Source organism: Gobio gobio, assembly GCF_949357685.1.
Source record: "Gobio gobio genome assembly, chromosome: 20".
NCBI lineage: Eukaryota > Metazoa > Chordata > Actinopteri > Cypriniformes > Gobionidae > Gobio > Gobio gobio.
In genome coordinates this window covers 16,550,442-16,565,832 of record NC_137113.1, presented here as the reverse complement: position 1 = coordinate 16,565,832, position 15,391 = coordinate 16,550,442, and the positions used below count along the sequence as shown (strand labels likewise).

Below are 15,391 nucleotides of genomic sequence, written 5' to 3'. Positions count from 1 at the left end.
CTCACTGTCAATAGTACTTCCTGCATGCACAGAGGGAGTGTCAAGATCAAATTCTGCCAGGGATTTGTTACCCTTTTTTTTTTTGGTGGCACGTATTTGGTGGCATTCTGACCGGTGTCATTTTCGGCCTGTAAAACTGTCTATCTGCTCACTTTTTTGAGGTCCATACATTAAAGCCTGAGTGCCTGACACACATCAGTCCTCAATCAGAATCCTTTTCATTTCCAAAGCTGTGCATGAAAAATAAAAGTGCATTTAGAGAAACGTGTTTGTGTGTGGATGGAGATTTTATACCAAAATCCAAATCCATTGGAAGCAAATTTTATTCACTGTACAATACATTCCCTTTTTTATATGAAAATAGCTTTTCAGATTATTGCAGATATACTGGGACATTTAGCATATTCATATCTGACCCCATTTGTTCCAGTTGCCAGGAAATTCTCACGATCACTGGCATTTCAGGATCAAGAGAGTCAGCGAGAAATGTTGCATTTAAAAAATATATATATATTTTGGCTTCTCCATTATCTTGTTTGTTGTCCTCACGTAGATGTATCTGATTTCTCTGTCCGTTTTTTTTTGTTCACAGGTTTACCTTATGGCTGGGATGAGGCGTACACTGCAGATGGAGTGAAGTACTACATAAAGTAAGTCTTGAGTCCACTTCAATTATACAAATATACATTTGCATACATTCACAATTTCAGTTCCTTTGTTTCGGCCCCCTTTCCCAAAAGTAAACAACAGTTCTCATGTTGTGAATGGTACTTCATAAGAGATAAACAGTTTGATCTACAGTAAACATTCTCAAAATATACAGTAAAAAGAACCACACTACAACCAACTATTCGGAACAAAATTGCAGATATTGCTGTTGCGCTTTGAAAGCAGCAGACTCTTTGTATTGTTATTGACAAAATGTATGTAACCTCATCTCTAGAGACAAGAAACACATCTCGCCTTCCCAAGAGTATGTTCTTTGCATAACTTTCAAAACAGCCTGGTTCAGTGTTGCAGACATCCATCACTCTTTTGAGAGTTTTTATGTCGCACGCAACACCACACCCATTAATCCAGCATTCTCCATGACACACACACCAGCACCACAGCATTCACCTCCATGCACAAAATGTCCTATGCATCTTTGTAGGTGTACTCTATGAACCGTTCAAAGGTGAAATTCCTACTTTTGTTCAGCGAGGATGCATTAAATTGACTGAAAGTGACAGTAAAGACTTTCAAGATTTCAAAATAATACTGTTCTTTTTAACTTTCTATTCATCAAACAATCCTTAAAAATATATGAACCGGTACCACTAATTTCAACCAACTCCTTCCCTGCCAGCATTTTGTTTTTTAAAGTTTCCAGTCACCGCCAGCATTTTTGATCATTTTCACAAAACTTTCATGGCCCTCAGAATATGTTGTTGTATGAATATCTGAACATGCAACATGTCAAAAGAAAGTAAAGAGCCTCTGCTTTAAAAAAAACTGTTTTATGAATTTTTTTTTATTAACTTGAATGTGATAAAAAAGAAGCTACATTTTGAACAAAAAGCTGAGAAAATCATGTTTTTGTCAAAGACTACAACTAAGAAATGCTTTTATCGCATGTTTCTGCTTCTTTTTTTATCTGGAGATTCTGTACTCTTTCAGAAGATGAGTAATATATGGAAGCTTGTTTCCGCCACAGAATAAAAAAATAAAAAAGGTAATTGCGACTTTTTTCTCTCAATTTTGACTTTTTTTCTCAGAATTGCGTGATTATAAAGTCGCAATTGCTAGTTATGAAGTCCGAATTGCGTGATATAAAGTCTCAATTGCGAGTTTATATCTCGCAATTCTGACTTTTTTTCTCACAATTGTGAGTTTATATCACGCAATTCTGACTTCATAACTCGCAATTGCTATATTAAGTCAAAATTGTGATATATAAACTCGCAATTCTGAGAAATTGTTTTTTGTCTGTTTTTCCCTCACAACTGGACTTGATATCTCGCAAATAATGAGAAAAAAAGTCAGAATTGCGAGATGTAAACTCACAATTATGAGATAAAAAGCCGCTATTATCTTTTAAAAATGTTTTATTCTGTGGCGGAAACAAGCTTCCATTGTAATAGCACCCCCTACCATTAAACAGTGAAGATATGGAAAGCCGGAAAATTTTGTGAATGCCAAGGAAGTGTTGGCTGCTTCCAAAATTTATTTGGAATAAGTAGTACGTCCCCTTACTGCCATTCACAAATCTTGAGCTGTAATAACTCACTTTCAAAAATGAATTTATAACCAAAAAATTACAAAGCAAAAATCAAAAAGCACCTCAAAATCCAGGCGGAAATGGTCCCAGAGTAATTTAGTGTAAATAAGTTACTAAATTACATCATGGGATAGTAAAGTGTCCATCGTATGCACACTTCAGAATCTCACCGGATCAAATCAATGGCTACTCTTTTATAAGTAGCTACTGTGAATTCGGATATACTGCTTTTCGACTACTATATAGTAGGGAAGTATGCGAGTCCGGATGCAGCCGTTGTCTCATAAGTGACGGAAAATTCTGTCAATGGCACAAATCAGCATAGCTTAGATTGATTACTGAAGGATCCTGTGACAATGAAAACTGGAGTAAATTCTGCTGAAAATTCAGCTTTGCCAACAGAAGAATAAATTGCATGTTAAAATATTTTAATATTGTAATAATGTTTCACAATATTACTGTTTTTACTCAATGTTTGATTAAATCAATGCAGCCTTGGTGAGCATGAGATTTCTTTCAGTAACATAAAAAAGAATCTTACCAACCCCAAACTTTTGAATGGTAGTGTATCTTTTTTTTTTAATCAAGATGTCATATTTCTTTTTTTCCTCCAGTCATGAAACTCAGACAACATCATGGACGCACCCTGTAATGAGATCTTTGGGTCTGTCAGAACCAAGAACGGCTGACCAAACCCTGAACTCTCCAGAATCCACAGCCTAGACTGATTCCCGAAGACTCTTCTGCTTCTTTCTGCTGAGCTATTTGGTTCAAAACAACGAAAAACAACCCAGCACACAAAACAAAGTGATATGTGCATTATTAAAAAAATCTCCGCATTCATTAAATGAATCTACAGATTCACACATTTTGCAGGCAGAAAAATATACTACATTGTGTCCACGAATTAAGAATTCATTCCATGATATACATGTCCGCATGTCATGTGCGGGGCTCCGTATGAATCTGACTGTCAACACTAGCTGATATCTATACAACTGATATTGAAATATGCAGCAAATACGCCAAAGCTCTTTGATGGTTTGACATTTTAGGAGTTTCCCCTCATGTTATACACTGTTTTTGTCAAGGTTCAGAATAGAAAGAGATCAATGTCAGAGTAAGTCAAGCACAATTGCACTTGTTTGAAGTCAAAGGACGTGGCCTCTTCAGTGAAGCAGGAACTTTGGAAGAACACAGCGAGTGAATCAGGATGGACTGTTTCTGTGATGTTCGTTCAGTTTGGCTTGTGTTTGCTGCTACTTTGATCCACTATTTGAAAGCATTTGTTCATACAGAAACAGGAATTTGTTTTCTTGTTCAAACTTCCTCGATCTAGCTCTGCGACAGTTCTTCAGGAGTCATTGCACGGTTCTCTATAAGTGTTCTCCATATAAAGATGCATTTTTAATTCTGCTGTTATCCTTAGTGGACTTTCAAGCTATTATACATATAACTGTGAAAGTGTCTTCTCTTGCATGTGCAGTTAGCTCTGCGCTTCCATTAGAAATGTGAGTTTAACATACCCTAAGCCTTATGTGTACAATTTCTTGGAAAATGACACAACATGGCACATTTGCTTTGTTGTGAATTCACTCTGCCTAACAGCATAAACTTAGCCTCAGAGATCTCTTTGTGGTAGATCATGAAGAGTTATGTTTTTCCTTTAATGTGAATACTTTTGTGGTTGTATTAAAGATCAACTGATGAAATCCATCCACTTTTTTTTTTTTTTTTGCCTTTTAAAAGAATATTAGCTGTATGTCTATTTCAGGTTGAGTGCACTTCACAAGCACTTCACACCCTAGGCGAGAAATATTGATTTTATTTTTTTATTTTTTCTCCATGCCATATACAGTATAGATGCTTCTGCTCATGCGTCTCATATAAAACAGTCCTCTTAAAGAAAAAAGCTTTTAATTATGAATAATTAACTATCACAGTAGCCTAAATACTGAACACTAATAATACACTCAATTCAAATGTATCCAAAATTTTCACTGAGCAGAAAGATATTTTTTTTCTATCAAAGGATTTTTCCAGCAAAACTTGCTGCAAATATCTTGTATTTAAATTATAATGCACTCATATTAGAATTGGGAGTGGAGTACAGTATATTCCTTTATGATATTTTAGAAAGTGTCATTCTCATCTAAATGTCCTATTAAATGATAATAATAATTACAATAACAGTGACAAGAATAAAACTCTATTCTGAGGCAGACCATATGACTTTCTTTTACAAAAATTCAGGAATTAATAGCCTAGGCATTATTAGCGAGTTTTGGTACGATGTGTCCTCTTAAAAGATGATATTAATGATAATGAATTAATCATTACAGAGTAAGTATAGGTGTCTGTTTAGGTCTGCCTGCCTACTAACTAGTTGCAGTCTGTTTCCAATTTGACTGACACGTTACAACATGTGGTTTAGTTGTTCCAAATTAAAGGAGGAGTGGCCAGTCATGGCCTACTTTTCTGCAAAGCAACGTCATGTCTGATTGCTTTAGCAACCAGTTACCAAGGTAACAAAAAGAAGAAAGACAAGTTGAGTCTGATAGAAAAACCCATTCGCCTTTTCACGCTCAGTTTGACGTATTTAGAAAATTACTTGTATTTACTATCCATTTGTATACATCTTGTGACCGATTATCTTCAGTAGATAATGCATATGGGTCAGATCTGAGTTGTAAAGTTTGTCACAACATGAATGTAGGCTTACTTTGAAAATATAGTAATTTGTTGGATGACATGGGAGGAGGTGGCTATTAGCATAGAATATGGGCATACCATAAGTTTAAATCACTAGTGGGAGCTTTTCATTTTTGCCATTTTAAAAGTGTCAGGGCGTTTAAGCATTGTTTATGTGATCATGCTTGGAAACAGTATGTCACACTGGTCTGTTCAGCTGATGATCATTCTAATTATATAATGAGAATTCTCATGTATTACGAGGAATTCTGCTAGTTTAAAAAAAAAAAAAAACTGACTGAATAGAACATACTTTTTTAAGCCTCCCTCCCTTGCATATTGATTTTTTGGCCTCCAAATGCTGACTGACTCACTACCTACCTTTTCAAAATAACTTCATACAATCATCCTCACCAAATCCAGTTTAACAAAAAGGAAATTATGGTAGTAGACCAGTTTTGATCATTATTTTGAACAAGTTATTCTGGTCACAACAGGTAACAACATTAATTTAAAAAAATAATTTAGCCCAAAAAGTTTTTTTGTTTTGTTTACATTTTAAGAGGCAGTGTATCTATAATATGAAACTCTCTAATACATCTGTCATTCACCTATAAAAGAACGAGTTGTGTTTGATAAGTTAATATGTGCTCAAAATTTGACAGTGTTCAGCAGATACAGTAAACAACAGTGTGAGCGAGCGGTTCGGGCTAAACCACGCCCCTTTATTGGACTGTAAACTTCGATTTTTCCACCGCGTGTATGTGCATGTGATGGGAACTTCACTTTCAATGGCAGCTTCAAGCCTTCAGTCTTCAGATTTCTTTACGCTGGTAAATTAAAGTTAGCAAATCTTCGATAAATATTTAGCTGAAATTCATATATCGCAGAGTCGATGTGGACTCCACTCGTCCCCTCATAGCTGTGTTGCCAGATCTTTCTAGAAACAAAGAAACGTAGCCACGAAACAAGGTTTGAAAACGTTCTCTTGTGCAAAATAAATGAACGACAAGTTGAGTAAAAATACACATATTTACTTAAACATTATTTAAATAATCTCATTACACATCATGGGCGTTTCTAGCTTTTGTGGCGCAGGCCCACCATCAAATATATGGATATAATTGTCTTTACCAGCTGTAGAGTAGTTCATAAGCTGCACATTCAAAAAGAGCTGCTTCATTGCTGACAAACTATAGAGGATACTGGCTATTGTTACAATGGATTGTAGGTAGCCCTGTTGAAAAAAAACCCCAGCATATGCTGGTTATTTGTTTTGAAGCATGGCAGCTGGTTTGAACTGGTTTAAACTGGTCCTGAGCTGGTTATAAGCTGGTCCTGAGCTGTAGCTAGTGTCTTAGGACCAGCAATTGACCAGCTTAAACCAGCTGTTATGCTTCAAAACAAACCTAACCAGCATGGGTTTTTTTTTTTCAACAGGGAGGCCTAAGGGTGTTTTTACACTTTGCATGTTTGGTTCAAACTCTGGTGCGAATGAAAATATGAACTCAACATGGACCGAAGACAAAAAACAGGACATGATGTCACAAGATGAGACCCTAAAAACCCTTCGAGGAGACCCATCTCCTCGAAGTTCAGACACGAAATATACTTAATTATAAAAGCTGACCAATCAGGTTGTGAACCCAATGCCTTTAGGTTCGGTATCTTTAGGTTTGGTGTTAAAATGCCAATGTGAACGCTAAGCGGACCAGGACTAAAGGCCCGTTCACACCAAGAATATAAAGGTTAACTGTATTGGCATCTATAGCCTAGAAATCTAGATGCACCCTAGCAGCAGCAAATATAATTTGTTATATTATAATTTGCTGTCAGGGCGTCTAGCAACTCTCCGTTGGCTTGCGATCTGGAAAAACCAAACTCTGGTCAGGTCAATCACATTGTGTAAAGAGTCGGTGGGTGGGCTTAAAATAATAACGGCAGAGTTGCGGCGGTTCCGCATGCTACTTGAAAACAAATTTGGAGTTAAGCTTTTCTTTGAGAAAAGAATAAAGAACGGCACTGAAGTCATTCTTAAGAAAGGAAGATGTGTTCAGAGTTTTGCCGACCGGATACGGCAAAAGTTTAATCTATCAACTAGCTCCACTTCACCTTCGTTGCTCTGGTTGGTTGTAGCGCTATCCTATTGCGCAGAGGGCATTTCAAAGACAACCGTTTATCCCGCCCCTCGGATTGAGCCCTGCCAATGGTGTATTCCCAGACCCAAAATCTTGATGTGGGTCTGGCTTGTCAGGCTAATTGGCATCCACACCAGCAGACGATATCGTTCTTTTTTTTTTTAAGCGCGTGCTTATTTGTTGTTGTTATCTGATTGGCTGACATCCTGTTTTTATTGTTCATCAGCTGGATAAAATCATTCTGAAAGTGATATCGTTTTTTTTCTATCGTTATCGTTATAGCTGTGGTGTGAACTCTGCTGCTCTTAAAAAAGTCAGTTAAATTAATGGATTTTTTTTTAGTATGCATTGCTGAGTTTGCAGCTAAGAACAGTCACTCAAAATTACAACTAAAAACCATTGAAAAGTGTGAACTCTGCTATTCTTTAATATTGAGAACGATATTTAGAACTATATGTTTATCATTATCGTTCTTGATGTTTTTTGGGTTTTTTTTGGTCCGAACCAAGCGAACACACCCTAAATATCCACCTCATAAAGTATCCTGTTACCATTCGGAGTGAAAAACGTGAACTGCGAATCAAAATGAATTAGGCTACTTTTACTAGTATCTCTCCCATTAATGAATACACTTAACTTTGAGAGACATCACATAGCTGAGATTAGTTGTTTTGAATAAATTAAATAAAAATAAAAACTTTGGAAAATTGAATGGCATAAAAGACTGTGCTTTAAAATCGGTAAAACATGTTGATGGAATAAAGATTTAAAATTTAACCTAGGTTTAATTGTAATAATTTGAATGACTTCAATTAACAATGAAGAAATGTGTGTTGAAACTCTGAAACCTTGTGAAAATTAGTAAAATGAATGGATTTTTTTTTACAATGCATTTTTAGTTGTAATGCATTACAACTAAAAACCATTGAAAAGTGTGAACTCTGCTGTTCTTTAATATTGAGAACGATATTTAGAACTATATGTGTAGTTATCGTTTCGTATCATTATCGTTATCGTCCTTGATGTTTTTTGGGGGGGTTTTGGTCCGAACCAAGCGAACACACCCTAAATATCAACCTCATAAAGTATCCTGTTACTATTCGGAGTGAAAAACAGCTGCAAACGATTCAGTCGTGAACTGCGAATCAAAATGAATCAAACTGAGCTACAAACAATTCAGACCGTTTGACCTCAAAAAAGTTATTCATTCGTGAATCTGCCGCCACTAGCTCTGAATTCAAACAGCTATAATAAATATCGCTGGGATATTACCAAGGGACAATGATTCTCAGTTGGATATACGGCCTCCATTGTCAGACAATGATTTGGTTTACTGGGGCACACAGCAGTTCACTGGGGCACCTGTTTCAGTGGGGCTCGTGCCCCAGTAAAAAGGGTCATGCCGTAACTTTGGCCCTACAATACAATACAAATAAAATAAAAACTATAGGCAATAATAAAAAAAAAAAACGAGCCTTGATTATAAAATTTACATTTATTTGTTTTTTAGCAGACAATTCATCATACGATAAATTTTTTTTTTTTTTTTTAAATATGATAAGAGGATATGGCAACACAGTCTCTAAACTGCTATGGCTAGCAAGTGGAGCGAACGTGTGGCCCCGCCTCTGATTGTTTGACGTCACATGCCTCAGTCTTGACACATGGTGATGAGCATCACATTTCCACACACATACACTCACGCACTTCAAGCCACCTATGCCAGTGCTGTAGAGCAGGGTCTTTCACTTGTCGTTCTTAGACGAATGGTCGCTTGTTACATTGAGCTTTTCATTTCAGTTCAATTTTTCACAAATACTTTTTGCACGGAATAAGAGAGATTATGTCCAGACCTCTCACAATGAATCCAGCTTTCCTACCTCCGCAAACTAACGGCGTTTTGAAGGCGCTCCTGGAAAAACCTCTGAAACTACCTGTGCAAGATGAAGGTGATCAAAGCTTTCACTTTGAAACATTGCAGCATATGCAGAATAATGATTTGATTGACATTACTTTTGTCGTGATCTCCAGAATAAATAGCTACTGAAGATTTATTTTACTTTATTTTTACTTTTACTAGTGTCTCTCCCATAACTTTGAGAGACATCACATAGCTGAGATTAGTTGTTCTGAATAAATAATAAACAAAAAAACTCTTTGGTAAATTTGGAACATTGAATGGCATAAAAGACTGTGCTTTTAAAAAAGTAAAGCATGTTTGTGGATTAATGTTTATGGTTTAATTGTAATAATTTGAATGACTTCAATTAACAATGAAGAAATGTGTGTTGAAACTCGGAAACCTTGTGAAAGTTAGTTAAATGAATGGATTTTTTACTTTGCATTGCTGAGCTTGCAGCTAAGAGCAGTCCCTCAAAATCATTAAAAAGTGATTCAAGCACTTTCAAATCCATTTGAGCTATTCTATACATTTGGGGGGGAAACTTGAATTTTGATGTATCGATGTGTTAACTTATGGTAATATTCTTACAGGCTACGTAAAGGAGAGAGAGAAGGTGAAAAAGCTTGAAGAAGAGAGAAACACTCCACAGTCGGCTTTCTTAGGGCCAACGCTTTGGGACAAAACATTGTCTTATGATGGAGACAGCTTTCAGTTGGAGTATATGGACCTTGAGGAGTTCCTCTCTGAAAATGGCATCCCCTCCAGTCCCGCACAACATGAGCAAAGCCTCCATCAGCAGCAGCAGCAGCCGCAGGCTTCAATGCCACAGGCCCCCATCTCAGTCATGGACCTCAGCAGCCGGGCCATCACCTCCATCCACACGGGCATGGCTCCTCAGAACTGCCTTCACAGCCCGGGCAGACCAGGTACTCTACAACAGCTTCTGTGTCCCACAATGTCACTTTAGACCCAACAGTTCCACTCTATAGATTAAAAATAACACTTTAAAATGATGTTAAGCTGGGTCAGATGTCACTAAACATTGTGTGGGTGGTTAATGAGAGTATGCATGTTAGTTTTAGAGTGTCAGCTTTTGGAATATAGCTTTCCTCCGTATGGTTGCTCTGTTCCCATTTTTTTGCCATAATCTATTTTAAAATTCAAAGAACAAAGTAACTTATAAGCTTATAATTAAATGATAAAATATAGATAAGATCATAAATAGTATCCACTGTACACACTGTGCTTTTCTGGTGACAGACTTTATGAAGTTGTATTTTAAAGAAAAATAAAGCCCATGAAAAATTGAGAAAGGCTTTTGTGGAAAATTTGCATTGTCGAGCAGTTGTTTTTTATGTGGGTTTTTTCCCCCCTTATACATGAAAAAAATCATCTGTTCATCTGTGAATGGAAATCTCAGACTAGCCTATAATGTCATTTTCCTACAATTTGGAAACCGACGACTCTTTTCCTAGTCTGAGCATTTGGTGTGCGACATCTAAACATATTTTTATGGAAAACTTCATGTAGCTATGTGTCATTTTGGAATTGTGGATTTAGTATCTGGAAAATCATTGATCTCTTGTTCAGTTAGGTCTTCAAAAATGTTTTGAAAATTAATTTGATCAATTAATGGAACCATAACATTGTATATCAATGGTGAATGATAATCATTTTGGTAAAAATAAATCTTTAATTGATTATAGCGACCAAAACATTTACTACAATTATTAATTGTTTTTGCTTTTTTAGCCAATTTGCATATTAACTACGATTAAATTTGTGTTGAAACTCTGAAAACGTATAAAAGTTAGTAAAATGACAAAAAAAAAACTACAATTTGCAGACTTATGAATCCTTTCATAGCTGGAGCAACATCTAAACATAGTTTTATGGAAAATCTCCACTAAAATTATTATTTAAAAATTCTGCTAAAATGGACACAGGATGAAAATATGAAATGCTTCCGAGAAAGTTTTTATCCTGGCACTAAAAAAAAACAGGCCAGTGGTAATTCAAACATTTAACATGTTTTATTTTGGACCTAAAAACTAAATGTATACACACACAAAAAAGATTTTACTGCCAGTACTAGAGCTTTTGATTTGTTCTTCTGGTGCACCACCTAGTGGAATGAAATCCTCATGACAGCCTTTTCACCATGTGTTATAATACATTACCACTAAATTACACTTCTGCCATGGAATCAACAAAAAAACATTTTTTTTTCCCCTCTTACAGTTTTGCCTCCATCACGTAACACTCCAAGTCCTGTAGACCCGGAGACCATTCAGATACCAGTGAGCTACGAGCCCGATCCGGCAGACCTCGCTCTGTCCAGCGTCCCGGGCCAGGAGGTTTTCGACCCACGGAAATGCAAGTTCTCCGAAGAGGAGCTGAAACCTCAGCCTATGATCAAGAAAGCACGCAAAATCTTCATTCCTGATGATATGAAGGTAACTTGGGTCAAGTTATTCAGCCTCCAAAAGTGTGTGTTTGGTCTCCCTCATTAACCAGCTGGGCAACAGGCTCTTGCTAAGAAGCTTATGTCCGTTCATTCATCCTTCGGCGGACTGGCCCACGTGATCCTCCTTTTTTCCTGGTATCGTTCCAGTTCTGCTGGGTTTGGGATTAAAGGCTTTGCCTTTTTTAATTTGTTCAAATAAAAGTGGATCCCTCCCCAGCTTTGCAGAGTAGTAAATTGCTCAAAGCTGATTGCACGGCAGCGAATGCGTGAGAAAACTTGCTGTCACAATGACGGTTGGTTTTGCGCTCATGCTTGCCCTGTTAATCATAAATAAATACGGAATAATTTGCCATAATTATCTGTTCTTATCAGTCTAAATTTACTGTTTAGAAACTATTAATTCTGCCAAGCCTGACATATACAATAGTCCATATATATATATATATATATATATTTTTTAGTGCTGTCAAATCGATTAATCACGATTAATCGCATCCAAAATAAAAGTTTGTGTTTACATAATATATGTGAGTGTACTGTGTATAATTATTATTATATATATATATATATGCATGTATATATTTAAGATTTTTTTTAAATATTTATAAATAATAAAAATATATATATGCAAATATTTCTTAAATATATACATGTATGTGTGTATTCAAATATACATAATTATACACAGTACACACATATATTATGTAAACAAACTTTATTTTGGATGCGATTAATTGTGATTAATCGATTTGATAGCACTATTTTTTTAATGGAACCATTTATTGAATCTTTAGACAAAAATCTTTTTTAAAAAATGCATGTGGTTTTTGCTGAGTATTATATTTAATAAATCAGGCTTTTATTGCTCATATAATATAGCAGAATATTTGAGGAGTGGAAAAAAACGTATTTCACAGGGCAAAACTGAGAAAAAAATATGCAATTTGGTGCAGTTGCTGATATCTATATGACCAAAAAAATAAGTTGAATTCCTGTTTGTAATGTAAATCAATGAGATTTCATAACAGTATAGCAGACTACTTCCATTAAAATGTATGTAAATATCAGCTGTCACTTTAAATCTCCCAAAAATATGTTAGTTAGATACTATTTAAATGCTTAGTTTTATGATCAAAGCTCTGTAGTTGTTATTGTTGGGGGCGAAGCGTAACGTTCATCAAAAGCCTAAAGTATCATATTTATTGTGATCATGTTTAGAGGCCTTAGAAATGTGCATATTAAATATGATACAATAGGGTTAACACATAATCATATAAACATTAAGTAATAACTAGGCGCTCCTGTCTCTTCCCCACCCTTTTTGTCTGCATAATTTGAGCAGGATGACAAATACTGGGCACGGCGCAGAAAGAACAATATGGCCGCCAAGAGGTCACGGGACGCCCGGCGCCTAAAAGAAAATCAGATTGCCATCCGGGCTGGTTTCCTGGAGAAAGAGAACTCAGCTCTCCGACTGGAAGTGGCCGACATACGGAAAGAGCTGGGGCGGTGCAAAAATATCTTAACCAAGTATGAAGCTCGACACGGCCCCCTGTGAGACTCCACGTGCGTGGAAGTCCCCCTTCCAATTCGAAGGACAATATTCTTGGGTTAAGGTCCTCTGGGCCTGTTTTCCAGCCAGCCAGCCCTCACCTCAGTCTGTTCTTGGCACCTTAGAAGGCAGAAACGTTTCGTGTTGTAGAGATTTCTCACTCTCTTTCTCAATGTGTTATCGCAAACAGAGCCATCATTGTTTGCCAACCGTGTTACTTATGATTTTAGTGTGTTGTAGCATTTGTCCACAGACGTTTGCCTTGATTTGTCATAATTTAGCAGTCAAATCTAGGCTAGCGGATCTTCTCGGATACATGCTATGTATGAGAGAGGAGGTACATGTGCATAGCTATAGCTGCTTCAGGCGTTTTAGGTTTTGTGTCTGTAAAGACATTATTCTCACAGACAGAACAGAATGTAGCAAGATTTGAGAGTTTGAAACAACTTCATATGACCATAATTACTAAATATCTGAATAGCCTATCCTCATTAGAAAACAGACAATCAAGTCGCTTACTGTATATTCCAGGCGTGATGAAATAGGGAATATCTGTGCCACATAAAGTGTGATTCAAATTTGCTGTGACTTTATTATGAACCAGTAGTTGTTCAGTGTATGTGGTGAATTGACAGTTCAGTGAATATGAAAGATAAACTGGTATGTTTAGGTTGATAATGGGCCCTTTTGATGCGTTTCCACAGTTATCCTCACTGCGAATCTAGTAACGTTTTGAATATTTTCATTCGTTTTTGTAATGCACACTTATAACGCTATACTTTGTGTTATATTACTTTGTGTTAAACTCTTGCTTGACATCTTTTTTTCCTCTTTTGGAAAGAAGTGGAAAGGCTTTTAGAGTAAATGCAAATACTATGACGACTTCCGCTTCTGAGAACACAGGAAATGTGAAAACGGTTCATTTAGTTAAAAAGTCCACACTTGATATATATATTTGATTAGCTTTTATAGATCCAAAAGTGCGGGAAGCTAATTTTGTTTGTGCTGAATCTGATGAAATTATTGCAACAGGCAGTTCCACCTAGAGCGTCGTTTATTCTGCATTAGCATGCTTTGAGTTCAATCTGTGATGAAAGGAAAGCATACTGTACAAGATCTCAATTCCTTCATTGCTAACATAAAGAGGCAACCTGGTAGGTCTATATAACATATATTGAAACGGATATGTTGCCTTTTGTTGGTGAGTTGTGAAATGAATGTAGATGTACGGTGTATTTTATGTCTACAACTCTTTACTACAGACCAAATGATATGAAATACAATAATATTGTCATATTGAAATTAAATGTTTTTACAAAGTTATTCTTGGTTTTGTACAGTATTTTCATATGAATTTCTGAGTATAACCTATGTGTCGTTTGATGTATACTGTATATTTATATATGCATCAGACTATATGAAAAAGTTCTATTGGTAACTGTATATGGGCATTAATATAATACATTTAGTACTATGAACTTTACATGTGATCAGTTTCTTTACCTTTTTTGTCTGTTCTTATACAAGCATTTTACTATTAAGTGCATCAATATCGAAACGTTTTTCTTTTGTTGTTAAATTATATTGTCAATACCTCTCATGTAATGGTTGTGATGTACAATCATGAAATATGATATTACTGTGTGTTTGCCAAACTTGGTAAAAGAACGTTATTCTTGGCCACATAGAATGTTGTCAATTGTTGTGTATTTCAACAAACCAAATGTCTTTTATATTAAATTACAGCATGTTTAAATTTGAACATTCTTTCTTCAGATGTTTATTTGACTCGAATATTTTAAATATGTTGTCTGTTGTGGTCCATTTTGGTTCCTTTTTCCTGATAATGAAAATAAAAAGCTGATATTGGATGATGTTGCGTTTAATAAGTGAAATATAAATATGTTATATTATAAATTTGAAGTCTTTCCTTAAACACATTTGGATAATGAGCTTATTGGGCGTCAAATAATTGCCAAAAAAAATACTCTAGTATGCTGAGGGATCGAAACATTATAGTTTTTATTCTCTAACGTGCCACTAGAGGGCAATGCCTATCCAAAAATGCATTTTGTGTATCTAAACAGATGTTGTTAATGCTCCCTCATTAGTGTTACAAAATATTATTATTCCTCTTTTACACACATCATCATCAACAACAGATATCAGTATTGTAGATATATATTTGAAAAGCATTATTTGATACTGCTGGCTCTTCACTGTACACTCAAAAAAAAAGTTCTATATGGCACCAAAAATGGTTCTTGGCTCGTAATCATAGGGGAACCTTTTTTAGTCCTATATAGCACCAATTTTGGTGCTTCAGTGGTTCTTCAGCGGTTCTTCAGAGGTGCTATATAGCACCTTAGTCAAAGAACCG

At 35.9% G+C, this 15,391-nt stretch overlaps 2 protein-coding genes across 4 annotated transcripts in view; both read left to right on the top strand.

Annotated features, from left to right (window-relative positions):
• Positions 1–3,975, top strand: part of stxbp4 (syntaxin binding protein 4) — a 51,627-nt gene extending 47,652 nt beyond the window's left edge. For both annotated transcript variants that reach the window (XM_079845993.1, XM_079845992.1), the window contains exons 21-22: positions 593–650; positions 2,875–3,975. In XM_079845993.1, coding sequence (XP_079702119.1) covers positions 593–650; positions 2,875–2,983 — 167 coding nt within the window. In that variant the 3' untranslated portion in view covers positions 2,984–3,975. The remainder of the gene's footprint in view (positions 1–592; positions 651–2,874) is intronic.
• A 4,786-nt stretch (positions 3,976–8,761) lies between these two features.
• On the top strand, positions 8,762–14,881 carry hlfb (HLF transcription factor, PAR bZIP family member b). 2 transcript variants are annotated; one of them, XM_079845601.1, is made up of 4 exons: positions 8,762–9,038; positions 9,583–9,918; positions 11,234–11,448; positions 12,802–14,881. In XM_079845601.1, the coding sequence occupies exons 1-4, from the start codon at positions 8,933–8,935 to the stop codon at positions 13,015–13,017; spliced, it is 873 nt and encodes a 290-aa protein (XP_079701727.1). In that variant the 5' UTR covers positions 8,762–8,932; the 3' UTR covers positions 13,018–14,881. The 2 variants fall into 2 exon arrangements, with proteins under 2 accessions (XP_079701727.1, XP_079701726.1); XM_079845600.1 differs by having other exon boundaries at positions 8,777–9,038; positions 12,799–14,874.
• The last annotated feature ends 510 nt before the right edge of the window (positions 14,882–15,391 follow it).

Excerpts from the sequence above, each read along its gene's own strand:
- hlfb (XM_079845600.1), top strand. The coding sequence starts at position 8,933 with ATGTCCAGACCTCTCACAATGAATCCAGCTTTCCTACCTCCGCAAACT. Across the intron at positions 9,039-9,582 it reads ACTACCTGTGCAAGATGAAG|GCTACGTAAAGGAGAGAGAG; the intron begins GTGATCAAAGCT and ends ATATTCTTACAG. Across the intron at positions 11,449-12,798 it reads TCATTCCTGATGATATGAAG|CAGGATGACAAATACTGGGC; the intron begins GTAACTTGGGTC and ends GCATAATTTGAG.